At 47.4% G+C, this 26,918-nt stretch overlaps 2 protein-coding genes across 2 annotated transcripts; both read right to left on the minus strand.

Moving 5' to 3' along the window:
• Positions 1-432: 432 nt before the first annotated feature.
• On the minus strand, positions 433-1,765 carry LOC119329862 (36.4 kDa proline-rich protein-like). Its single transcript, XM_037602959.1, has one exon. It carries the CDS (start codon positions 1,680-1,682, stop codon positions 837-839), a length of 846 nt encoding a protein of 281 aa, XP_037458856.1. The 5' UTR covers positions 1,683-1,765; the 3' UTR covers positions 433-836.
• A 975-nt stretch (positions 1,766-2,740) lies between these two features.
• On the minus strand, positions 2,741-4,243 carry LOC119329861 (36.4 kDa proline-rich protein-like). Its single transcript, XM_037602958.1, has one exon. It carries the CDS (start codon positions 4,161-4,163, stop codon positions 3,243-3,245), a length of 921 nt encoding a protein of 306 aa, XP_037458855.1. The 5' UTR covers positions 4,164-4,243; the 3' UTR covers positions 2,741-3,242.
• Between the last annotated feature and the right edge of the window lie 22,675 nt (positions 4,244-26,918).

A 26,918-nucleotide genomic window follows, 5' to 3' on the forward strand; every position in this document is an offset into this window, starting at 1 on the left:
GACATGCACCAAGTCCAGTCTCCATCCACTCTCTAGCTAGCCAGTCACATGCCACACCGGACAAAACGCACGCACAGTAAGATAACGCAGCGGCCGCTAGCTGGCCTGCTGGTGCATGCACATCAGCACATGCATGCTCGTACGTACTACTGGTTTCACGGGTGGCATGGCGCCAAAGGGACACAGGCTCTCCCCGCACTTTTGCGCCTATCGTTGCGCTCCACCGCAGAGCATGTCGCAGCCGTCCGTCCGTGTCCGTACGTGACCAGATCTCACACGAGATCCTCTTGCTACCGCTGCAAATTACGTAGTATACCACCGACGTTGAGAAGAAATAGTATAATCCATGCATGCACTGTCACAGTCATGCATGCATGCATCAACAAACTCCTAGTCACCATCGATGTCCAATCCACTCACGACTAGTCACTCTGGATTGAACAGCTCTGTGAATTATTCATGCCATGGAATGTTACTACTGGTGTTTGCAAGCTTAACCAATTGGCCATCAGCTGTGACCAGGACTGGCTGTGACCACACAATTAAGTAATCAGTACACACACCGATTATCACCTCTTGCACCGATCAAACCAGAGCACGCAGACCTAACCAAACAGATAAAGGAAACCACAAGAAATGAAGAAAAGCAAACACGCACTCATCGATCCCTTCATAGCTGATCGATCAATCTCTTCTTCTTGCTCGCTACGTACTACGACCACGTTCGACATCCTCTCATGTCGATCCATCCATGATCCACCATCTCCACGTGCACTGACTCACCGAGCTTAGCTCGACTAGATGGAGCAGGTTTTCTCAAAAAAAAAAAAAAAAGACTAGATGGAGCAGGTGTAGCCGGTGGGAGGCGTCTTGCCGCAGGTGAGGAGGAGCTGGAGGGCGAGGGGCAGGACGAGGTTGATGTTGAGCAGCTTGAGCCGGATGGTGGTGCACAGGCAGACCGCCGCCTCCAGCTCCACAAGCCCCTCCAGCAGCGGGCAGCACTTGTTCACCACCGGGTCGCCGAGCCCCACGTGCACCAGCCCGCCCAGCAGGTCCACGCACGCGCCGATCTTCAGCGAGTCCACCGGGCACGTTTGCGCCGCGGGCGTCGCCGGTGGTGGCGGAGGGCATGGCGTGTTCACTGGCGGCGTCGGGTACGTGACCGGGGGAGCGGTGACTGGAGGTGAAGGGTAAGTGACCGGAGGGGCGGTCACCGGTGGCGCAGGGTAGGTGACCGGAGGGGTGGTCACCGGTGGCGCTGGGTATGTGACCGGAGGCGCGCTCACCGGCGGCGTGGGGTGGGTCACCGGAGGGCCGACGACGACAGGTGGCTTGGTGACCGGCGGGCGCGTGATGGGGCCCTTGGGCGGACCGTAGACCGGCGGCCGGGGCACGTGGCCCTTCGGCGGGCCGACGACCGGCGGGCGAGGGACGTGGCCCTTCGGCGGGCCGACGACCGGCGGGCGCGGGAGGTGGCCCTTGGGCGCCGGCGACGGGTAGGTGGGGCCCTTGGGTCCCGGCTTGGGGTCCTTGGTGGGGGGCTTGGTCTTGGGCGGGTGGGAGGGCTTGGGGGCCTTGGGCTTGTCGCAGTCGCAGTCGATGGCGGGCGCCGCGACGGCGGCGGTGAGGAGCAGGAGGAGGGTGAGCAGGAGCGGACGGAGCTTCTTCGTGCTCGCCGCCATGGCTGCCAGCTGGTGGTAGTGGTGGACGAGCGTGGTGGTGGACAGGAGGAGTGATGCGTGCTTCTAGGGTTTGTGAGTACTGTAGTTTTATAGAGCGAGCTGGGTGCATGGGATTGGAGGCCCGTGATCTCGTTGGTGGCTAGGGTTTTCAAATTGTGCGTCTGTGACTGAGTGACTTACTGTGGACTGCGATGTGTTGTTCGAAGCTTCACCAATCACCACCCACGGGGCCAAATTATATTACATCCAAACGAAACACACGCGAATTGAGACTTTTCATTTCCTTGCCGTGTAGTGCGGTGCCTGAAAAATTATGTTAGTCAAATTTTTAGACCGTTAGATCACAGTCCAACAGTCACGATCCTGGGTGCACTATTTGTCTTCAACGTCTAGCTGTCTTCCTCCTGCAGCCTGATCCCCCACAGGCCAGCTCACTGCCTGCTTCCACCACCTCCACTCGGCGGCGCTTTCGCGATCGCCTTGCCGCCCCACCCTCCCTTGCCCTCATCGAACACCTGATTTCTTCGGCGACCCCACACCCCATTGCCGCAATCCGCACCAGTCAACATGTTTCTTCGCCTTCACCTAGGACATCGAAGCTCACCGTCTCGAACACATCAAGGGCAAGGTGCAGCCCGAAAGTTGTCGGATGTACCACTGTGGCGTCCGAGCCGGCGACGATGTCCGCGACGGTGAGCACGGATGGGGGGACTGCAGCGTCGGTGCTGGCAGCGGAGCTACGAGACGTCCGGGGTAGAGGAGGAAGAAGAGAGGAGAGAGCAAATGAAATCGATAGGTCAGGAAGTGGATTTGGCGTAATTTGTGATGTTGTTGTGGTGTTAGGTTCGATGTGGAGGTCGTGCCTGGGCCTCCTCATATATACCTTACATTTAGGCTGTAAGGGTGCCGGTCAGCCCGGCGTTTAACACCTGGTTGAAGTGTGCGTAATGGTCGCAAATTTTTTTTTTTACGCCCGGGCGATTGAGGAGCCCGGCCGTAGATGATCTCACATACGATCCTTTTGGTACCACAGCAAATTACCACCACACAAGATTCTCTTGGTACCACTGCAAATTACCACCGACATTGAAAAGAGATACAATCCGTGCATGCACTGTCGCAGTCATGCCTGCTTGCACCAACATACTCCTAGTCAAGATCGATGTCTAATCCAATCACGACTGGCCACTCTGGAACAGCTCTGTGAATTATTCATGACATGGAATCTTACTACTACTGTTTACTTGTTTTCTTCTTATTATTTGCTAGCTTAACCAGTTGGTCATCAGTTGTGACCAATTAATTAATCAGCACACATCGATTATCACCTCTGGCATCAAACCACAACACGCAGGCCTAGCCAAACACAAAATAAAAATCACAAGAAAAACAAACACTCATCGATGCATTCTTAGCTGATCGATCGATCTCTTCTTGCTCGCTACTAGCTACTAGCTAGACGACGACCATGCATCGACATCCTCTCATGTCGATCCATCCATCCATCCGTCTCCACGTGCACTGGCACTGTGGCACACTGACTCGCCGAGGTTAGGTCGACTAGATGGAGCAGGTGAAGCCGGGTGGCGGGGTCTTGCCGCAGGTGAGGAGGAGCTGGAGGGCGAGGGGCAGCGCGAGGTTGATGTTGAGGAGCTTGAGCCGGATGGTGGTGCACAGGCACACCGCCGCCTCCAGCTCCACCAGCCCCTCCAGCAGCGGGCAGCACTGGTTCACCACCGGGTCGCCCAGGCCGATATGCACCAGCCCGCCCAGCAGGTCCACGCACGCCCCGAGCTTCAGCGTGTCCACCGGGCACGTCTGCGTCGCCGGCGGCGCTGGCGCTGGCGGCTGCGAACCGCAGCCGCACCCCGGCGACGACGGGGGAGTGTTCCCCGGCGTCGACGGGGGAGCGGTGACCGGCGGAGACGGGGGAGTGGGAGTGGCGGCCGGCGGCGACGGGGGAGTGGTGACCGGAGGGGCGATCACCGGTGGCGCGGGGTATGTGACCGGCGGCCCGACGACGACGGGAGGAGTGGTGACCGGCGGGCGCGGGGTGGGCCCCTTGGGCGGAGGGTTGGTGATGGGCGGGTAGGTGACCGGTGGGCCGACGACGACGGGAGGAGCGGTGACCGGCGGACGCGTGATGGGCCCCTTGGGAGGGCTGTAGACCGGCGGGCGAGGGACGTGGCCCTTGGGTGGGCCGACGACCGGCGTCGGCGTGTGAGGGGCGTTGCCCTTGGGCGGGCCGACGACCGGCGTGCGAGGGAGGTGGCCCTTGGGCGGGCCGTAGACCGGAGGGCAAGGTACGCGGCTCTTCGGCGGGTGGGCGGGGGCCTTGGCCTTGGGCGGGTGGGAAGGCTTTGGGGCCTTGGGGGGCTTGTGGCACTCATCGCAGGCGAGGGTGGGTGCCGCAATGGCGGTGGTGATGAGGAGGAAGAAGGTCAGCAGGAGTGATCGGAGCTTCGTCCTGCTCGCCGCCATGGCTGCTACCTAGCAGCTAGCTTCTGGTGTGGAGCACGAACGAGGTGGAGCACTGATGTGTGCTTCTAGAGTTTGTGAGTAGTGTGGCTTTATAGAGCGAGGAGCGTGCACTGGAGGCCCGTGATCTCTACGGTGGCTAGAGTTTTCATACTGTGCGTGTAGGTGACTGGGGAGTGACTTACTGTGTACTGTCATGTGTTGTTCGAAGCTCCATCCCGCGCGGGAGCAAATTATGTTAGTTCGTTTAGATCATAACAAAACACGCGTGAAAATGAGACTTTCTATTTCCAGGTCGTGTGGTTGTTTTAAATTAAGGAGTGCCTAATCAATTAGTCAAGATGCCTGAAAAAAAATCACGTCAGTCAAATTTTTGCATGCACAGTTTGGGCATTTCAACTTTTCAAGCCAATCTCTTATATTTGAACTCCTTATATGCCATTTAATCTTGACTACTTGTACTTTGAGGAGCTAAACGATGGCCAGACGTAGCAGAACCCTTATATTTAACCCTCTAGTTTCTTTTCTTTTTACCAATTCTTCTAGCCTATGTCACATACTCCCTCGGTAAAGAAATATAAAAGCGTTTAGATCACTACTTTAATGATCTAAATGCTCTTATATTTCTTTACGGAGGGAGTACATTTCAAATAATTTCATGATATTTCATGAATCATTTGAATGACTTAATTTGAATATACACAAACAAATCAACCGTAAACATGCATATGGTTCATCTAATCTAGCAATTCAAACTAAAGCATGCATGTAGTTCATCCAAAGGGCACCACGTCGATCAAGTTTGATCCAAAATCACCACACCATAGTATGGTCCTATGGCGTGGATCGAGCCCTACCAAAGACATGTTTCATGCTCGCCAAGTCAAGCACTTTTGTGGTCATCACCTCCAAAGAAATCATCAACACCCCACCACCATCATCCCCACGGCCACCACAGCCTCCATGGACACCACCACCATCACCCCCACGACCACAACCATATCACCCCCACAAGAGGCCTTCGATTGGACATGTGGTCTCTAAACGAGTGAGCTCCATTTCTTCGGCCTTCATCCCAATACGTGTTTGCCACGACATCCGTCATGCTTGGGTCCATGAACATGGTAGCCCTCTCTTCGGCCTTCTTCTCTTTTGCAAACCTTTCCTCCTCGAGTGCAATCATATGCTCCTCCTTCTCTTCACCTTCCTCTCTTTGGCCGCCAACTTTGACCTCCACTTCTCGTCCTCCAAGCACTTGACCTGGTTCCACCTTGTCTTCTTTGTGTTCGGCGTCCAATGCTTTTCTTGGTCTCAATCATAGCACAGAGCTCTCCTTCATGTAGGTATCGGCGCTTCCACACGGTTCTTCCTCTCTTTTGCAAGCTTTTGCACATCCGGCCTCCTGTAAGGATTTTCATCCTCCTCGTCATCGCTCGCTGCACCCACACCCACTCCTTACACACCGTCTGATCTTGTTCTTCCACAGTTCACATGGCTCCATGCCGCCAAATAAGGTGCTTCATCTAAATCTTCAAGACTGCTAAAACCCTAACCCTAACTCTTAACCAAAGTTTTAAATCGTGGGAGAAATGATTTTGTGACAACTTCTCTCGGCATCTATAGTGGGTGCTATTGAGGATAATCATTGATGTAGCAAGCACTTTTCCAGTCGGAGGAGATTATTTTCATAGGTTATTGCTCAATTTCGGGCGTTTAGCTACATTTCTGTAGGATTTCGCAATGGTGGCCCCCTAGCAGCTATAGCTCCGCTATAGCGGCAATTTCGTGGGACATTTAGTTTCATGCTCTTAGCTCGTCTCTCTTCCGGCTGGAAGGGGTGTGCGCCCTTTACATGAAGTCCCTACCTCGGTTCAAAATGTTCTTCCCATCATTGAGTCCAATCTGGCTTGCTAGACAAGAAGAAGATGAAAGATCAAGGAAGAGGACATATCTTGAATGAAAAGAAAAACTTTGGTTGTCGATCACTAAATATAAAACAATAGATGTAAGTTAGTACGTCAATGCAACCAACAGGAAACAGTATCAGACGGTAACTAGATAGGCAATGATACAAATAATGCCTTTGGAGCACGGCAGATTGAGCCCCTTTTTAAGTTAAAAAAGAATTATGGCCTGAAAAATTCCAAAATTTTGTGTACCTGTAGTATAGTAGTGTACTATAATTGAGCAAATTTATATCAATATACGTGCTTGCATGTGAAAGACACAAAAAGGACAAATACATGAAAAAAATTGGATTTTTTGTTGATTTTTGGGCCAGAAGTTTGTCTTCTTTGGTTAGCGTGCAATACAACATACTATTGAATGAAATTTAACATACACTTAGACCACGTGCATGTGTATTCATGTAAAATAATCAAATCTTTTCGAAATTTTTAAGCACCATTTTTTAGGGGTTTAAAAAACGTTTTATAATGCAACCGTGCTCCAAAAGTCCGCTTTAGGCAATGATACAGCTACTATATATGAGTAGTATTTTTGAAATAAACTATATATGAGTAGTATGTTGAAAGGAGTTGCAAGTGCCGGTGATTTCGGCCTGGGTACAGGATCGCCGTCTCATGACTAATGTACGGCGATGGTGCTCTCTTCCTAGGTTGTTGTTCTCCGTTGAATAGAAGACAATGGAGTACAGTACGTATTTTGTACTCCTACGTACATACGTACGTTTCGCGTCGAGATGGATCTGCACATGCATGCTATATCCTTCCATCCGATTGGACATGACAAATCAATCCGCATTTTCATGGAAGCCTCATTTTTCATGCACGCGTGAGAGCGTCATCTAGCTAGCCCCCAAGGAGCCCCAAATGAATGTACAGTACTGTGCTGAGTATCTCTGACCGACTGAGCTTAAGAAAACGGAAATGCTTTCTGGCGTCTGTTCCCCAGGAGGAAATCCCCAGAGAACATCCCTCGTAGCCACAGGATTAAGATCTGACTATGGCAGTTTTTAAATAAAAATAAACGAAATGCCATTGAGGCCCTTTCTTAGAAGTTAAAAAATGAAACTTTATGTCCTGAAAAATTCTAAAAAAAAGTGCTTGCAGTAGTAGTGTACTATAATTGTGCAAATTTATATCAATATATGTGCTTGCATGCGAGAGACACAAAAAGACAAATACTTGCAAAAAAATAGGATTATTTTTTTGTTGATTTTGGGGCTGGAATTTTGTTCTTTTTGTGTAACATACAACTACAACGTATTATTGGATAAATTTTAACATGTACTTAAACCACATGCATGTGTATTCATCTCAAAAAAACAAATCTTTTCGAAATTTTTAATCACCATTTTTAGGGGTTTAAAAAACATTTTCCAATGCAATCGGGCTCAAAAAGTCCGCTTTAGGCCCTCTATTTCAAAATATAGTGCGCCCGCGCTTTTTGAGGTCCAACTTTGACCATAAATTTAACCAACGAGACCAACTGTGGGCGGAGAAAAAATTATATAATTGAAAACTTCTTTCGAATACGAATTCACTGGTATAATTTTTGCTCCCGCCGCAATCGGTTTTGGTAGTTAAATTTACGGTCAAAGTTAAAGCACGTAGATAGAGGAAGCACTATATTGTGGAATGGAGTGAGTACTATATTTTTTTTTTGAAACGGAGGCAAAAGATTTGCCTCATCGATTAATTAAGAAGAAGAGAATTGCCCAGTTAATTTTTGGAAAACCGGGCAAAAACTGATACAAACAACCCAAGGTCGTACTACTCACAGAACAGGAAACATCGTGACCGCACATGTGGCCCTCCCAATGCACCACAACCGAAACCCTTGACACTTGTACAACACAGCGGAGCTTCACATAAGAACATCGACCACGATAAAAACGGAGCACCCTCCATCATGAAATCGTGGGCGTCTTCCGAATAACACCGCCCTTCTTGCTTTTGTTTCTCTTTGCTTTCTCCCTATTGGGTTTCTTCTTGGGGAGGCAACCACTTGTGATGCCGGGTCCAGACTGATCCGCCACCCATTTGTCAAGAAAATCATAGAACTCATTGTACTTCTTGATGTAGTTGTCATCAACCAAGGGGCTCCTACTAGGGGCAGGCACCAACAAACCGGCCGCATCGACATCATCGGCCCGAGGAACCCCCAACACATCATCCTCCACCACAGGAACCATCGACACAATGGACTTCGGTGCCTCCAGTTGCTCACACGACAGAGGCAAAACATGCCCCTCACACAAGGTTGTCGACGAGTCCACTTCCAACCGCTCCAAGGACAGAGGCGAAGCAGGGCTCGAACATATATCCCGAAGCTCGGGCATGAGCTGTAGCACCGGAGTCGCAAGCACAGCGATGGACTCGCCCACATCGACATGCACAACAGACGAAGCAGACATCAATGATGAATTGTCCCGAACACGAGGGGAGAAACAACCATAAGGATCTGCCCCTTCGTCCTCCATGGAGCCAACATGAGGGAGTGGTGTCTGCGTGGCCAGAAACGTAGCCGGCAAAAAGGAGAGCCTGCTCAAAGCAGCCTCAGCCCGTTCCAGGAAGCTCTCAATACGTGTCTGCCAACCCTGAAGCAACTCGGTCTGATCAGCCAGAGCGGTCTGAAGCACATCAATGGATGGGGATGCCGGGCTAGCGGAAGCAGAAACCACAGACGCCCAAGATCCACGGTGAAGCGCAACGGAAGGGAGTGTGGATTTTAATTGGGCCTCTCTTGGAGTAGGAGGTTGACAATGTTGGATGCCAAGGCGAGAGACGGGCGGGACAACAAGATATGCCAGAGAGCTGAGAGAACGCCATGGGTTGCGGCAGTCACAAGCACGATGACCGTTCTCCAAGCAACGAGAGCATCGGAAGGGATCTCTGCAAACCGCCGCCCGGTGTCCAGGGGCGAGGCATCTGCAGCATCGACCGCGAAGCCAGGCAGGGATAGGCCGGGGAGCCAGAGCCAATGTCGGCGACGCCAAACGACGCCGGCCCCCCACCTTCACCCATCCCTGGTCCAAAGACGCCTCAGGAGCAGCAGCGACAACAGCAGCGGCAGCCGGATCGCTCACCCCACTGGAGCACCTGGCAGCCAACGGCGTCAGCGGGGCGAGCTCGTCTTCATCATCAATGCTGCAGACGTTGTCCGCGAGGGAAGCCCACGACACGGCCAATGGCGGCTGCGGGGTCCGCACAGCGGCGTCGGGGGCTGCAGCTAAATCGGGGCCAACAAAGGGAGCTCCATGAAGACCATCGTCTTCGGCAGCAGCGACAGGCGGCGTGGTAGGCGTCGGAGTCGCCAGGCTCAGATCGGAGCTGGCCCGCGTCTTGGTTGTGGAGGGCCGCAGCAGTTGCAGGCGTCCCCGCACGGCCGGGTCGGCCTTGCGGAAGGCAAGGAAAGTCGCGGCGGCGCCATTCACAGAGGGCAGCGGCAGACAGGCTGAGGTGGCCTCCGTCGTTATAGCAGTGGTGGTGCCGTCAGAAGGAGTCAGAGAGGCCGGGGCGGCCTCCGTCGTCGTACCGGCGGTGGCGCCGGCAGGAGGCGCCCGAAAGGCCGGAGCGGGCGCCGTCGTTGAAGCAGGGAGGACACCGGCAGGAGGTTCCCAAGAGGTCGGGGCGGCCGCCGACATCGGAGCTTGGGGAGCCATGGCGGGCGAATGAACGGAGAGGCAGACTGAAGGAGAGGAGAGAGCGCGGCACGGGGGTGCCGGATCTGGGCACGCCGGACGCGCAGCAGACCGGAGCGAGGAGATCAAGGCGGCGGCGGCCGCGCGGGTACGCGCACCAGGGCAGTCGCCATCTCCGTCGCGGCTGTAGTTTGACTGGAGTTCTGCTGAGTACTATATATGAGTAGTATGTTGAAAGGAGTTGCCAACTGCCGGTGGTTTCGGCCTGGGTACATGATCGCCGTCTCGTGACTATATGCACAGTACGTATGGCTCTTCCTAGGTTGTTGTTCTCCGTTGAATAGAAGACGACGGAGTACAGTACGTATTTTGTACTCCGACGTACGTACGTTTCGCGTCGAGAACTCGAGATGGATCTGCACATGCATATCCGATTGGACATGAGAAATCAATCCGCATTTTTATGGAGGCCTCATGTTTCATGCACGCACGAGAGCGTCATCTTGCTAGAAGCCCCCAAAGAGCCCCAGATGAATGTACAGTACAGTGCTGAGTATCTCTGGCCGACTGAGCTTAAGGAAAACGGAAATGCTATCTGTCGTCCGAGGAAATCTCCAGCGAACATCCCTCATAGCAACAGGATCAAGATCTGACGGTGTGGCAGTTTTTGAGTGAAACAAACACTAAAATAAATGAAATGCCATGCTTTTGGCAAAATGCCATCCCAGAATACCTAAAATGCCAGCCGCGAGTGCCATCTAGCTGGCTATTGCAGTCCAAAGAAAATTGTCGCGTCATTTGAATCACCGCAGCATGCAATGCTGCATCAGCGCGTACGTCCGGACCGTGTGGCTGGTGGAGCTTTGCTACCTAGGTACACTCCGTACTCCTACATCTAGTACATGCCTGCATGCATGGCCAGCCGGCCCACAGTCCTCTGCACTCTGCACTGTGCTACGCGTGCCGCTGGGGCCACGCACGAGACCGGCTAGCCACCACTCGGGTCCTCTAGCTACGTCTCTAGCCGCACTCGCGGTGCTACATGGCCGATATTTTGCGGCCGACTTCCCTATCCCTACGACACAAATCGCAGCCAGCCATGTATCCCATTCGGTCAGTGGCTACAGCCGTCGACCGATTTTCGTACGCTAACTATCGTCTTCACTGTAATTCCGATATCCTCCTCTTTGGCTGTATCGGTTGTCCCTTCCCTCCTGCGACTACACACGCGTATATACATACTCTCTCGGTCTCTCCAATTCATGTCAGTTGTCAATGATTTAGCCCACAGTTGTACTAAATCAGCGACAATTTATATGGATTTCGTAATTTGCCGAAGAGCGATAAAATCAGAGGACGAGGGCTACACGTGCATGCATGCATGCATGCTGGGTTTGCACCAGGTGTGGTGTGTGTGGTGGATCAAGTCGGGCGGAGGGAGGTAGCTAGCCGTCCGTGATCCTGGTGGGGCAAGTGTGAAGTTGGATCCATGCGGCTCCGTGACCCGGCCGGCAGCCACGTCCTATCCTGTTCCAAGATACTCCTCCAGTCCTCCTCGCTAGCCCTCCGTCCGACGCTACTCGTCGTCTTGTCCAAAATTGTTCTCCTCCCTCGCAAAGCGCAAATCTATGGGAGCCAGCGCGCGGTTTCACGTGGGCTCACTGCTCACAGCTCCGATTGGACGGGTGGTACGTGGCTTTGTTTAGGCGACAGCACGTACGGACGGTTCAGGATGCATGCAATGCAGTCGACCCGCTGCCGTCTCATGTCCGTACTGTTCACATTGCTTGAATTCTATTCTTTTTCTTGCATTAGAAACGAGTAGTATATTGTTTAGAGCTTTACTTAGCTTGGAGGTCGACGTACTGTGTGCAAATTAAGTCCATGCGTACGTTACGAATCTCTCTTACATTGGTCGTGTGCGCCCATGCAATATATACACACATTCTTGGCGGTGGAGCCCATGTGCGATCTTGGCATGTATACTCCACGAGATACATCATACATCTTCTGACACAGCAAAGAACAAAGGTGTACTCCCTCCATTCCACAATGTAGTGATTCTTTTATCTCCGTGCTTCAACTTTGATCGTAAATTTAACTACCAAGACCGATTGCGGCGGGAGCAAAAGTTATATCAGTGAATGCGTATTCGAAAGAAGTTTTTAATTATGTAGTTTTTTTCTCCCGACGCAGTCGATCTCGTTCGTTAAATATATGATTAAAGTTTGACCTCGAAAAGCGTGGACATACTATATTTTAAAATGGAGAAAGTATCTTTTCAACTCCACCTCATCAAAAACCATTGTGTGAGGTGTTCTTGCCACGGCACGCATGTGCCCGTCCTTTGGCCCGATCTCCCGGTAATTCTCCGGTACAATCGAAGGAGGCAATAAGCTTTCTTTTTGTTTGTTTGAAATTGCTGGCAAATAATAAGCTTTCGTCTCAGCGCGTCGGCAGGCATGCTATCATATCACCTTGTGCCACTTGCTCAACTGGCGCTGGGTGCCAAAGAGATGTTCCAAAGCTAGTCAAATAGTGGGGGTGACCCACTGCCATCCACTTCTGTTTTGCCTTGTGTTCTTTCCAAAGCAGAGGAGGGCACGAGATTACAGGAGCAGGCTCAATATTTATTTCATATAAATTCACTTTGGAAAGGGTTTGAACTTTTAGCAGAGTTTAAAGGAAACACCTCGTTGCAAGGAACGATACCAACTTTCCACATTTGTTCTCTATCTTTTAGGCAAATTTAAGAGTGCTATTCAAGTGAGGTTAATCAGGCGTGCCATGTCCAACATAAAGCACTTGGGCAGGCGCTTAAGAAAATACTCACTCTGTTCCATAATATAAGACTTTTTAAAGCTATTTTAGCTTACAAAAAACATCTTATGTTGTGGGATGGAGAGAGTGTAAATTATTATTTTTAGCTTAACAGTTTTGCTACCACCTCCATTCCCAACATAAACAGCTATGAGCTACCCAGCAGGCACCTCACCTTGATTCTTTCTGTACTCATACCTGGAACTCTCGCCCTAGAGTCAGGAGACTTAGTCGGCATCGATGCAAAGTAAAATCCTAGGATTGCTGGCTCGCTAGGGTAACGCCGTAACGGCCAGGAAATTCATCTTGGTGCCTTGTGCTAGCGCCCTCGTTGGAGGTGCTCTTCAGACTCATCGTTGGCGTCGCTCCCTTATAGTGAATTCTCCTAAGGCACTAGGAAGCCATGAGTGCAGGCATAAGTAACACACATGCTTTTCTCCGGGGCGAAGGCCCATTATCTCTCCTTGCCGTCAGACCAGATAGCATTAATGTACGGGCATCATAACCATGATGAAACAACAATTTTGACTTGAAGAGGTGATGTACCCATGTTTGGGCTAGATGGTTTTCACTTTCAATGAGATTTTTATGAAATTCATTAATTCCAGTCATCTCACCAAACAATGAAATATTTACCTTTTGGCCAAAATACTATGGGAATTTCATTAATACATAGGAATTCAAATATTTTCCATAAATTTCAAATATTTAATTGAATTCAAGTGAATTTTTTGTCCGTTTGGCTGAAATGCAAACAAAAATCACTGAAATTTCAGTGATTTTAGCTAGTGCTAAGAATTATCTGGAACTGAAATTGGAAACCATGGGCCTGGTTGGACCTTAAAAAATCGGCATATGAGCGGAGATCTCTCTTGAAAGTGTTGTCTTGTAGGGTTGTGCTTTGTGTTAGATTAACTCTAGTTTTCTACTGGTGGATACGTTCGACACTAGGTTAGCGATAGTTCGTGGGGAATATAGCTATGGCTTTTGAGGCTAGTGTAAAGATGATGGCCTCTAACTTCCGTTGAGAGGATGTTTCGGTCTTAATGTCCGACATCATCTTTGATATAAAATTTGCTTCATTTTCAAAGAAAGGAAAATCTTACAGGATACCTTAATTTTGCCCCGGTTTATTCAATGATCTTATCATTTAACCATGCATGACACAGAGAGATTGAACTGCCATGTGTTTAGAATTCTACAAATAAAAAATACCATGTTTTTTCAACAACAAAAAAATACAGGCCATGCACGTTCTAGTCCCAGCTATAAGCACGCTGGAGGTCATATTGGTCCATCTTTATCTGAAGGGCATACTGTCCATTTTCGCCAATCAAGTTGACTACGTGAATTAGCACTCGTTCGATAATCCACAAAGCTCTATTTTCCTGTGAACAACAGAAAATCCACAAATGGCTGCCCCAAACGACAAAAGGCCCAAAGCCTCAAAGGCCCACGATAAAGCTCTCTTCTGATCCCGGCGGGAAGCAGCACAGCGCTCCACGGCTCCACCCATTCCCCAGTATGAAGCGCAGAGCAACGACCACCTAGTTTAGTCCCACCTCGGCTAGCGAGGAGGAATTCGACCGGCTTAAATAGCTCGCTCCACCTCCAGAATCGCCGAGCTCAGTAGCGAGAGCTTGTCACCCAAGCGGGGGCTTTGAGGTGGTGTTGGACGGTGTTGTGGTGCTGTGGGCCTGGTCCAGTTGTGCTGTTGCTGGCCCGCCCGTTCCAAGTTGAGTAGTCGTCCGGCGGGGCTTATGCGAAAGCTGGGCTTCACGGGCCATGATGTGGCAGGCACGGCGTGAGGCTGGCCTAACAGAGCAGCGACTACTGCCCGCTTCCAACGGTGGAAGGATAACGGGCCGCTGTACATCCGGGCCGCTTGGGCCTCACAACTCCAGCGAACCACCATTTTTTTGACTACAAAATTTTAGCTACAGTTTGTGTCCCAAAAACACATTGGTCCTTCATTTTTCATGTGCATTGTCTACTTATAGTGTCTTGAATTTTCCTGTAATATCTCCCAAGCGGACATGGGGATCAACTTATTTCCTTTTGAACCTAGGGAACCAGGAGGGCTCTCAGTCCCACTGATGATCTAAAAGGCAGCGACACGGCAATGCAATCACACTACACATGACCATCATGGCATCATCACACAAGTATGCCCACAGCCTGAGCATAGAAAGATCCAACCCAAGCACATAAACGTTCTTACAGCAGCACAGGTTGTAATCAAGCACACCTTATTGACTCGTAAAGCCACATTGGGACGGCAAATAGATCCCAGATATCCAACAAGCGCTGCACATCTTACGGAAGCACAAGTTATCAACAACCCTAACATGACAACCGAATGATAGTTTGAGCAAACATGGCATACCACAAGGAACTGAGACAGCACGCCAGCAACAGCGTTGCACAAATATACCCCATGCTAGATAAAAGCAGATGCGGAAGAAAAAAAAACTTCAAACGCAGCAACACAAGATGTTCTCAAGCTCATATATTATTACTGACTCATAATATCAATATCACACTCCGTTTCGGAATAACACGTCATATCACACAGCAGCGTTTAAATCAGTTCCACATAGAGATCCCAGACAAAGAGAGCGCCCACTTGGGCGTTAACAATATTTACGGGGCTGTCAGATATGAGCAGCCCTTGACAAGTGACGGCGAAGCGAGTGAACATTGCATGAGCCGTACCTGCAAAACAGAGAGAATAGAGTAAGATGTTAGTTCGTCACAGAATGAAACTGTTCAAGAATTAAAGGAAGGATAGGTCTCGACTAAGAGCCATCTCAACTGAGGAAGAATAGAGTAAGATGTTAGTTCGTCACAGAATGAAACTGTTCAAGAATTAAAGGGCGTGTGTGTGTCAGCAGTGTCATGCTGTACTACATAATACTGTGTGTTGACAAGTACCACTTTGCCATGGTAAATTGGTAGTGCATATGGCAGCCAGCAGTGAAGGAGTTTAATAATTAGTTTCCATGTCTGTTATTTCATTAAGATTAAGTGCTAACCTTTGGGTTTGTTTATTATCACTACTAGCATACCAGAAACTATCCTATGCCACGCCCTTTAATCTGAATCCAATTTCAATCTGAAGGGGAGCCTTGGCGCAGTGGTAAAGCTGCTGCCTTGTGACCATGAGGTCACGGGTTCAAGTCCTGGAAACAGCCTCTAGCGAACCACCATTTTTTTCCCTTCATTTTTTTGACTACAAAATTTTAGCTACAGTTTGTGTCCCAAAAACACATCTTCCAACGGTGGAAGGATAACGGGCCGCTGCACATCCGGGCCGCTTGGGCCTCACAACTCCAGCGAACCACCATTTTTTTCCCTTCATTTTTTTGACTACAAAATTTTAGCTACAGTTTGTGTCCCAAAAACACATTGGTCCTTCATTTTTCATGTGCTTATAGTGTCTTGAATTTTCCTGTAATATCTCCCAAGCGGACATGGGGATCAACTTATTTCCTTTTGAACCTAGGGAACCAGGAGGGCTCTCAGTCCCACTGATGATCTAAAAGGCAGCGACACGGCAATGCAATCACACTACACATGACCATCATGGCATCATCACACAAGTATGCCCACAGCCTGAGCATAGAAAAGATCCAACCCAAGCACATAAACGTTCTTACAGCAGCACAGGTTGTAATCAAGCACACCTTATTGACTCGTAAAGCCACATTGGGACGGCAAATAGATCCCAGATATCCAACAAGCGCTGCACATCTTACGGAAGCACAAGTTATCAACAACCCTAACATGACAACCGAATGATAGTTTGAGCAAACATGGCATACCACAAGGAACTGAGACAGCACGCCAGCAATACCGTTGCACAAATATACCCCATGCTAGATAAAAGCAGATGCGGAAGAAAAAAACCTTCAAACGCAGCAACACAAGATGTTCTCAAGCTCATATATTATTACTGACTCATAATATCAATATCACACTCCGTTTCGGAATAACACGTCATATCACACAGTAGCGTTTAAATCAGTTCCACATAGAGATCCCAGACAAAGAGAGCGCCCACTTGGGCATTAACAATATTTACGGGGCTGTCAGATATGAGCAGCCCTTGACAACTGACGGCGAAGCGAGTGAACATTGCATGAGCCGTACCTGCAAAACAGAGAGAATAGAGTAAGATGTTAGTTCGTCACAGAATGAAACTGTTCAAGAATTAAAGGAAGGATAGGTCTCGACTAAGAGCCATCTCAACTGAGGAAGAATAGAGTAAGATGTTAGTTCGTCACAGAATGAAACTGTTCAAGAATTAAAGGGCGTGTGTGTGTCAGCAGTGTCATGCTGTACTACATAATACTGTGTGTTGACAAGTACCACTTTGCCATGGTAAATTGGTAGTGCATATGGCAGCCAGCAGTGAAGGAGTTTAATAATTAGTTTCCATGTCTGTTATTTCATTAAGATTAAGTGCTAACCTTTGGGTTTGTTTATTATCACTACTAGCATACCAGAAACTATCCTATGCCACACCCTTTAATCTGAATCCAATCTCAATCTGAAGGGGAGCCTTGGCGCAGTGGTAAAGCTGCTGCCTTGTGACCATGAGGTCACGGGTTCAAGTCCTAGAAACAGCCTCTAGCGAACCACCATTTTTTTCCCTTCATTTTTTTGACTACAAAATTTTAGCTACAGTTTGTGTCCCAAAAACACATCTTCCAACGGTGGAAGGATAACGGGCCGCTGCACATCCGGGCCGCTTGGGCCTCACAACTCCAGCGAACCACCATTTTTTTCCCTTCATTTTTTTGACTACAAAATTTTAGCTACAGTTTGTGTCCCAAAAACACATTGGTCCTTCATTTTTCATGTGCATTGCTCTGCTTATAGTGTCTTGAATTTTCCTGTAATATCTCCCAAGCGGACATGGGGATCAACTTATTTCCTTTTGAACCTAGGGAACCAGGAGGGCTCTCAGTCCCACTGATGATCTAAAAGGCAGCGACACGGCAATGCAATCACACTACACATGACCATCATGGCATCATCACACAAGTATGCCCACAGCCTGAGCATAGAAAAGATCCAACCCAAGCACATAAACGTTCTTACAGCAGCACAGGTTGTAATCAAGCACACCTTATTGACTCGTAAAGCCACATTGGGACGGCAAATAGATCCCAGATATCCAACAAGCGCTGCACATCTTACGGAAGCACAAGTTATCAACAACCCTAACATGACAACCGAATGATAGTTTGAGCAAACATGGCATACCACAAGGAACTGAGACAGCACGCCAGCAACAGCGTTGCACAAATATACCCCATGCTAGATAAAAGCAGATGCGGAAGAAAAAAAAACTTCAAACGCAGCAACACAAGATGTTCTCAAGCTCATATATTATTACTGACTCATAATATTAATATCACACTCCGTTTCGGAATAACACGTCATATCACACAGCAGCGTTTAAATCAGTTCCACATAGAGATCCCAGACAAAGAGAGCGCCCACTTGGGCATTAACAATATTTACGGGGCTGTCAGATATGAGCAGCCCTTGACAACTGACGGCGAAGCGAGTGAACATTGCATGAGCCGTACCTGCAAAACAGAGAGAATAGAGTAAGATGTTAGTTCGTCACAGAATGAAACTGTTCAAGAATTAAAGGAAGGATAGGTCTCGACTAAGAGCCATCTCAACTGAGGAAGAATAGAGTAAGATGTTAGTTCGTCACAGAATGAAACTGTTCAAGAATTAAAGGGCGTGTGTGTGTCAGCAGTGTCATGCTGTACTACATAATACTGTGTGTTGACAAGTACCACTTTGCCATGGTAAATTGGTAGTGCATATGGCAGCCAGCAGTGAAGGAGTTTAATAATTAGTTTCCATGTCTGTTATTTCATTAAGATTAAGTGCTAACCTTTGGGTTTGTTTATTATCACTACTAGCATACCAGAAACTATCCTATGCCACACCCTTTAATCTGAATCCAATCTCAATCTGAAGGGGAGCCTTGGCGCAGTGGTAAAGCTGCTGCCTTGTGACCATGAGGTCACGGGTTCAAGTCCTGGAAACAGCCTCTAGCGAACCACCATTTTTTTCCCTTCATTTTTTTGACTACAAAATTTTAGCTACAGTTTGTGTCCCAAAAACACATCTTCCAACGGTGGAAGGATAACGGGCCGCTGCACATCCGGGCCGCTTGGGCCTCACAACTCCAGCGAACCACCATTTTTTTCCCTTCATTTTTTTGACTACAAAATTTTAGCTACAGTTTGTGTCTCAAAAACACATTGGTCCTTCATTTTTCATGTGCTTATAGTGTCTTGAATTTTCCTGTAATATCTCCCAAGCGGACATGGGGATCAACTTATTTCCTTTTGAACCTAGGGAACCAGGAGGGCTCTCAGTCCCACTGATGATCTAAAAGGCAGCGACACGGCAATGCAATCACACTACACATGACCATCATGGCATCATCACACAAGTATGCCCACAGCCTGAGCATAGAAAAGATCCAACCCAAGCACATAAACGTTCTTACAGCAGCACAGGTTGTAATCAAGCACACCTTATTGACTCGTAAAGCCACATTGGGACGGCAAATAGATCCCAGATATCCAACAAGCGCTGCACATCTTACGGAAGCACAAGTTATCAACAACCCTAACATGACAACCGAATGATAGTTTGAGCAAACATGGCATACCACAAGGAACTGAGACAGCACGCCAGCAACAGCGTTGCACAAATATACCCCATGCTAGATAAAAGCATATGCGGAAGAAAAAAAAAACTTCAAACGCAGCAACACAAGATGTTCTCAAGCTCATATATTATTACTGACTCATAATATCAATATCACACTCCGTTTCGGAATAACACGTCATATCACACAGCAGCGTTTAAATCAGTTCCACATAGAGATCCCAGACAAAGAGAGCGCCCACTTGGGCGTTAACAATATTTACGGGGCTGTCAGATATGAGCAGCCCTTGACAAGTGACGGCGAAGCGAGTGAACATTGCATGAGCCGTACCTGCAAAACAGAGAGAATAGAGTAAGATGTTAGTTCGTCACAGAATGAAACTGTTCAAGAATTAAAGGAAGGATAGGTCTCGACTAAGAGCCATCTCAACTGAGGAAGAATAGAGTAAGATGTTAGTTCGTCATAGAATGAAACTGTTCAAGAATTAAAGGGCGTGTGTGTGTCAGCAGTGTCATGCTGTACTACATAATACTGTGTGTTGACAAGTACCACTTTGCCATGGTAAATTGGTAGTGCATATGGCAGCCAGCAGTGAAGGAGTTTAATAATTAGTTTCCATGTCTGTTATTTCATTAAGATTAAGTGCTAACCTTTGGGTTTGTTTATTATCACTACTAGCATACCAGAAACTATCCTATGCCACACCCTTTAATCTGAATCCAATCTCAATCTGAAGGGGAGCCTTGGCGCAGTGGTAAAGTTGCTGCCTTGTGACCATGAGGTCACGGGTTCAAGTCCTGGAAACAGCCTCTAGCGAACCACCATTTTTTTCCCTTCATTTTTTTGACTACAAAATTTTAGCTACAGTTTGTGTCCCAAAAACACATCTTCCAACGGTGGAAGGATAACGGGCCGCTGCACATCCGGGCCGCTTGGGCCTCACAACTCCAGCGAACCACCATTTTTTTCCCTTCATTTTTTTGACTACAAAATTTTAGCTACAGTTTGTGTCCCAAAAACACATTGGTCCTTCATTTTTCATGTGCTTATAGTGTCTTGAATTTTCCTGTAATATCTCCCAAGCGGACATGGGGATCAACTTATTTCCTTTTGAACCTAGGGAACTAGGAGGGCTCTCAGTCCCACTGATGATCTAAAAGGCAGCGACACGGCAATGCAATCACACTACACATGACCATCATGGCATCATCACACAAGTATGCCCACAGCCTGAGCATAGAAAAGATCCAACCCAAGCACATAAACGTTCTTACAGCAGCACAGGTTGTAATCAAGCACACCTTATTGACTCGTAAAGCCACATTGGGACGGCAAATAGATCCCAGATATCCAACAAGCGCTGCACATCTTACGGAAGCACAAGTTATCAACAACCCTAACATGACAACCGAATGATAGTTTGAGCAAACATGGCATACCACAAGGAACTGAGACAGCACGCCAGCAACAGCGTTGCACAAATATACCCCATGCTAGATAAAAGCAGATGCGGAAGAAAAAAAAACTTCAAACGCAGCAACACAAGATGTTCTCAAGCTCATATATTATTACTGACTCATAATATCAATATCACACTCCGTTTCGGAATAACACGTCATATCACACAGCAGCGTTTAAATCAGTTCCACATAGAGATCCCAGACAAAGAGAGCGCCCACTTGGGCGTTAACAATATTTACGGGGCTGTCAGATATGAGCAGCCCTTGACAACTGACGGCGAAGCGAGTGAACATTGCATGAGCCGTACCTGCAAAACAGAGAGAATAGAGTAAGATGTTAGTTCGTCACAGAATGAAACTGTTCAAGAATTAAAGGAAGGATAGGTCTCGACTAAGAGCCATCTCAACTGAGGAAGAATAGAGTAAGATGTTAGTTCGTCACAGAATGAAACTGTTCAAGAATTAAAGGGCGTGTGCGTGTCAGCAGTGTCATGCTGTACTACATAATACTGTGTGTTGACAAGTACCACTTTGCCATGGTAAATTGGTAGTGCATATGGCAGCCAGCAGTGAAGGAGTTTAATAATTAGTTTCCATGTCTGTTATTTCATTAAGATTAAGTGCTAACCTTTGGGTTTGTTTATTATCACTACTAGCATACCAGAAACTATCCTATGCCACACCCTTTAATCTGAATCCAATCTCAATCTGAAGGGGAGCCTTGGCGCAGTGGTAAAGCTGCTGCCTTGTGACCATGAGGTCACGGGTTCAAGTCCTGGAAACAGCCTCTAGCGAACCACCATTTTTTTCCCTTCATTTTTTTGACTACAAAATTTTAGCTACAGTTTGTGTCCCAAAAACACATCTTCCAACGGTGGAAGGATAACGGGCCGCTGCACATCCGGGCCGCTTGGGCCTCACAACTCCAGCGAACCACCATTTTTTTCCCTTCATTTTTTTGACTACAAAATTTTAGCTACAGTTTGTGTCCCAAAAACACATTGGTCCTTCATTTTTCATGTGCTTATAGTGTCTTGAATTTTCCTGTAATATCTCCCAAGCGGACATGGGGATCAACTTATTTCCTTTTGAACCTAGGGAACCAGGAGGGCTCTCAGTCCCACTGATGATCTAAAAGGCAGCGACACGGCAATGCAATCACACTACACATGACCATCATGGCATCATCACACAAGTATGCCCACAGGCTGAGCATAGAAAAGATCCAACCCAAGCACATAAACGTTCTTACAGCAGCACAGGTTGTAATCAAGCACACCTTATTGACTCGTAAAGCCACATTGGGACGGCAAATAGATCCCAGATATCCAACAAGCGCTGCACATCTTACGGAAGCACAAGTTATCAACAACCCTAACATGACAACCGAATGATAGTTTGAGCAAACATGGCATACCACAAGGAACTGAGACAGCACGCCAGCAACAGCGTTGCACAAATATACCCCATGCTAGATAAAAGCAGATGCGGAAGAAAAAAAACTTCAAACGCAGCAACACAAGATGTTCTCAAGCTCATATATTATTACTGACTCATAATATCAATATCACACTCCGTTTCGGAATAACACGTCATATCACACAGTAGCGTTTAAATCAGTTCCACATAGAGATCCCAGACAAAGAGAGCGCCCACTTGGGCGTTAACAATATTTACGGGGCTATCAGATATGAGCAGCCCTTGACAACTGACGGCGAAGCGAGTGAACATTGCATGAGCCGTACCTGCAAAACAGAGAGAATAGAGTAAGATGTTAGTTCGTCACAGAATGAAACTGTTCAAGAATTAAAGGAAGGATAGGTCTCGACTAAGAGCCATCTCAACTGAGGAAGAATAGAGTAAGATGTTAGTTCGTCACAGAATGAAACTGTTCAAGAATTAAAGGGCGTGTGTGTGTCAGCAGTGTCATGCTGTACTACATAATATTGTGTGTTGACAAGTACCACTTTGCCATGGTAAATTGGTAGTGCATATGGCAGCCAGCAGTGAAGGAGTTTAATAATTAGTTTCCATGTCTGTTATTTCATTAAGATTAAGTGCTAACCTTTGGGTTTGTTTATTATCACTACTAGCATACCAGAAACTATCCTATGCCACACCCTTTAATCTGAATCCAATCTCAATCTGAAGGGGAGCCTTGGCGCAGTGGTAAAGCTGCTGCCTTGTGACCATGAGGTCACGGGTTCAAGTCCTGGAAACAGCCTCTAGCGAGCCACCATTTTTTTCCCTTCATTTTTTTGACTACAAAATTTTAGCTACAGTTTGTGTCCCAAAAACACATCTTCCAACGGTGGAAGGATAACGGGCCGCTGCACATCCGGGCCGCTTGGGCCTCACAACTCCAGCGAACCACCATTTTTTTCCCTTCATTTTTTTGACTACAAAATTTTAGCTACAGTTTGTGTCCCAAAAACACATTGGTCCTTCATTTTTCATGTGCTTATAGTGTCTTGAATTTTCCTGTAATATCTCCCAAGCGGACATGGGGATCAACTTATTTCCTTTTGAACCTAGGGAACTAGGAGGGCTCTCAGTCCCACTGATGATCTAAAAGGCAGCGACACGGCAATGCAATCACACTACACATGACCATCATGGCATCATCACACAAGTATGCCCACAGCCTGAGCATAGAAAAGATCCAACCCAAGCACATAAACGTTCTTACAGCAGCACAGGTTGTAATCAAGCACACCTTATTGACTCGTAAAGCCACATTGGGACGGCAAATAGATCCCAGATATCCAACAAGCGCTGCACATCTTACGGAAGCACAAGTTATCAACAACCCTAACATGACAACCGAATGATAGTTTGAGCAAACATGGCATACCACAAGGAACTGAGACAGCACGCCAGCAACAGCGTTGCACAAATATACCCCATGCTAGATAAAAGCAGATGCGGAAGAAAAAAAAACTTCAAACGCAGCAACACAAGATGTTCTCAAGCTCATATATTATTACTGACTCATAATATCAATATCACACTCCGTTTCGGAATAACACGTCATATCACACAGCAGCGTTTAAATCAGTTCCACATAGAGATCCCAGACAAAGAGAGCGCCCACTTGGGCGTTAACAATATTTACGGGGCTGTCAGATATGAGCAGCCCTTGACAACTGACGGCGAAGCGAGTGAACATTGCATGAGCCGTACCTGCAAAACAGAGAGAATAGAGTAAGATGTTAGTTCGTCACAGAATGAAACTGTTCAAGAATTAAAGGAAGGATAGGTCTCGACTAAGAGCCATCTCAACTGAGGAAGAATAGAGTAAGATGTTAGTTCGTCACAGAATGAAACTGTTCAAGAATTAAAGGGCGTGTGCGTGTCAGCAGTGTCATGCTGTACTACATAATACTGTGTGTTGACAAGTACCACTTTGCCATGGTAAATTGGTAGTGCATATGGCAGCCAGCAGTGAAGGAGTTTAATAATTAGTTTCCATGTCTGTTATTTCATTAAGATTAAGTGCTAACCTTTGGGTTTGTTTATTATCACTACTAGCATACCAGAAACTATCCTATGCCACACCCTTTAATCTGAATCCAATCTCAATCTGAAGGGGAGCCTTGGCGCAGTGGTAAAGCTGCTGCCTTGTGACCATGAGGTCACGGGTTCAAGTCCTGGAAACAGCCTCTAGCGAACCACCATTTTTTTCCCTTCATTTTTTTGACTACAAAATTTTAGCTACAGTTTGTGTCCCAAAAACACATCTTCCAACGGTGGAAGGATAACGGGCCGCTGCACATCCGGGCCGCTTGGGCCTCACAACTCCAGCGAACCACCATTTTTTTCCCTTCATTTTTTTGACTACAAAATTTTAGCTACAGTTTGTGTCCCAAAAACACATTGGTCCTTCATTTTTCATGTGCTTATAGTGTCTTGAATTTTCCTGTAATATCTCCCAAGCGGACATGGGGATCAACTTATTTCCTTTTGAACCTAGGGAACTAGGAGGGCTCTCAGTCCCACTGATGATCTAAAAGGCAGCGACACGGCAATGCAATCACACTACACATGACCATCATGGCATCATCACACAAGTATGCCCACAGCCTGAGCATAGAAAAGATCCAACCCAAGCACATAAACGTTCTTACAGCAGCACAGGTTGTAATCAAGCACACCTTATTGACTCGTAAAGCCACATTGGGACGGCAAATAGATCCCAGATATCCAACAAGCGCTGCACATCTTACGGAAGCACAAGTTATCAACAACCCTAACATGACAACCGAATGATAGTTTGAGCAAACATGGCATACCACAAGGAACTGAGACAGCACGCCAGCAACAGCGTTGCACAAATATACCCCATGCTAGATAAAAGCAGATGCGGAAGAAAAAAAAACTTCAAACGCAGCAACACAAGATGTTCTCAAGCTCATATATTATTACTGACTCATAATATCAATATCACACTCCGTTTCGGAATAACACGTCATATCACACAGCAGCGTTTAAATCAGTTCCACATAGAGATCCCAGACAAAGAGAGCGCCCACTTGGGCGTTAACAATATTTACGGGGCTGTCAGATATGAGCAGCCCTTGACAACTGACGGCGAAGCGAGTGAACATTGCATGAGCCGTACCTGCAAAACAGAGAGAATAGAGTAAGATGTTAGTTCGTCACAGAATGAAACTGTTCAAGAATTAAAGGAAGGATAGGTCTCGACTAAGAGCCATCTCAACTGAGGAAGAATAGAGTAAGATGTTAGTTCGTCACAGAATGAAACTGTTCAAGAATTAAAGGGCGTGTGTGTGTCAGCAGTGTCATGCTGTACTACATAATACTGTGTGTTGACAAGTACCACTTTGCCATGGTAAATTGGTAGTGCATATGGCAGCCAGCAGTGAAGGAGTTTAATAATTAGTTTCCATGTCTGTTATTTCATTAAGATTAAGTGCTAACCTTTGGGTTTGTTTATTATCACTACTAGCATACCAGAAACTATCCTATGCCACACCCTTTAATCTGAATCCAATCTCAATCTGAAGGGGAGCCTTGGCGCAGTGGTAAAGCTGCTGCCTTGTGACCATGAGGTCACGGGTTCAAGTCCTAGAAACAGCCTCTAGCGAACCACCATTTTTTTCCCTTCATTTTTTTGACTACAAAATTTTAGCTACAGTTTGTGTCCCAAAAACACATCTTCCAACGGTGGAAGGATAACGGGCCGCTGCACATCCGGGCCGCTTGGGCCTCACAACTCCAGCGAACCACCATTTTTTTCCCTTCATTTTTTTGACTACAAAATTTTAGCTACAGTTTGTGTCCCAAAAACACATTGGTCCTTCATTTTTCATGTGCATTGCTCTGCTTATAGTGTCTTGAATTTTCCTGTAATATCTCCCAAGCGGACATGGGGATCAACTTATTTCCTTTTGAACCTAGGGAACCAGGAGGGCTCTCAGTCCCACTGATGATCTAAAAGGCAGCGACACGGCAATGCAATCACACTACACATGACCATCATGGCATCATCACACAAGTATGCCCACAGCCTGAGCATAGAAAAGATCCAACCCAAGCACATAAACGTTCTTACAGCAGCACAGGTTGTAATCAAGCACACCTTATTGACTCGTAAAGCCACATTGGGACGGCAAATAGATCCCAGATATCCAACAAGCGCTGCACATCTTACGGAAGCACAAGTTATCAACAACCCTAACATGACAACCGAATGATAGTTTGAGCAAACATGGCATACCACAAGGAACTGAGACAGCACGCCAGCAACAGCGTTGCACAAATATACCCCATGCTAGATAAAAGCATATGCGGAAGAAAAAAAAAACTTCAAACGCAGCAACACAAGATGTTCTCAAGCTCATATATTATTACTGACTCATAATATCAATATCACACTCCGTTTCGGAATAACACGTCATATCACACAGCAGCGTTTAAATCAGTTCCACATAGAGATCCCAGACAAAGAGAGCGCCCACTTGGGCGTTAACAATATTTACGGGGCTGTCAGATATGAGCAGCCCTTGACAAGTGACGGCGAAGCGAGTGAACATTGCATGAGCCGTACCTGCAAAACAGAGAGAATAGAGTAAGATGTTAGTTCGTCACAGAATGAAACTGTTCAAGAATTAAAGGAAGGATAGGTCTCGACTAAGAGCCAT

This window comes from Triticum dicoccoides, chromosome 7A (genome assembly GCF_002162155.2).
Source record: "Triticum dicoccoides isolate Atlit2015 ecotype Zavitan chromosome 7A, WEW_v2.0, whole genome shotgun sequence".
In the NCBI taxonomy this organism is placed as follows: Eukaryota; Viridiplantae; Streptophyta; class Magnoliopsida; order Poales; family Poaceae; genus Triticum; species Triticum dicoccoides.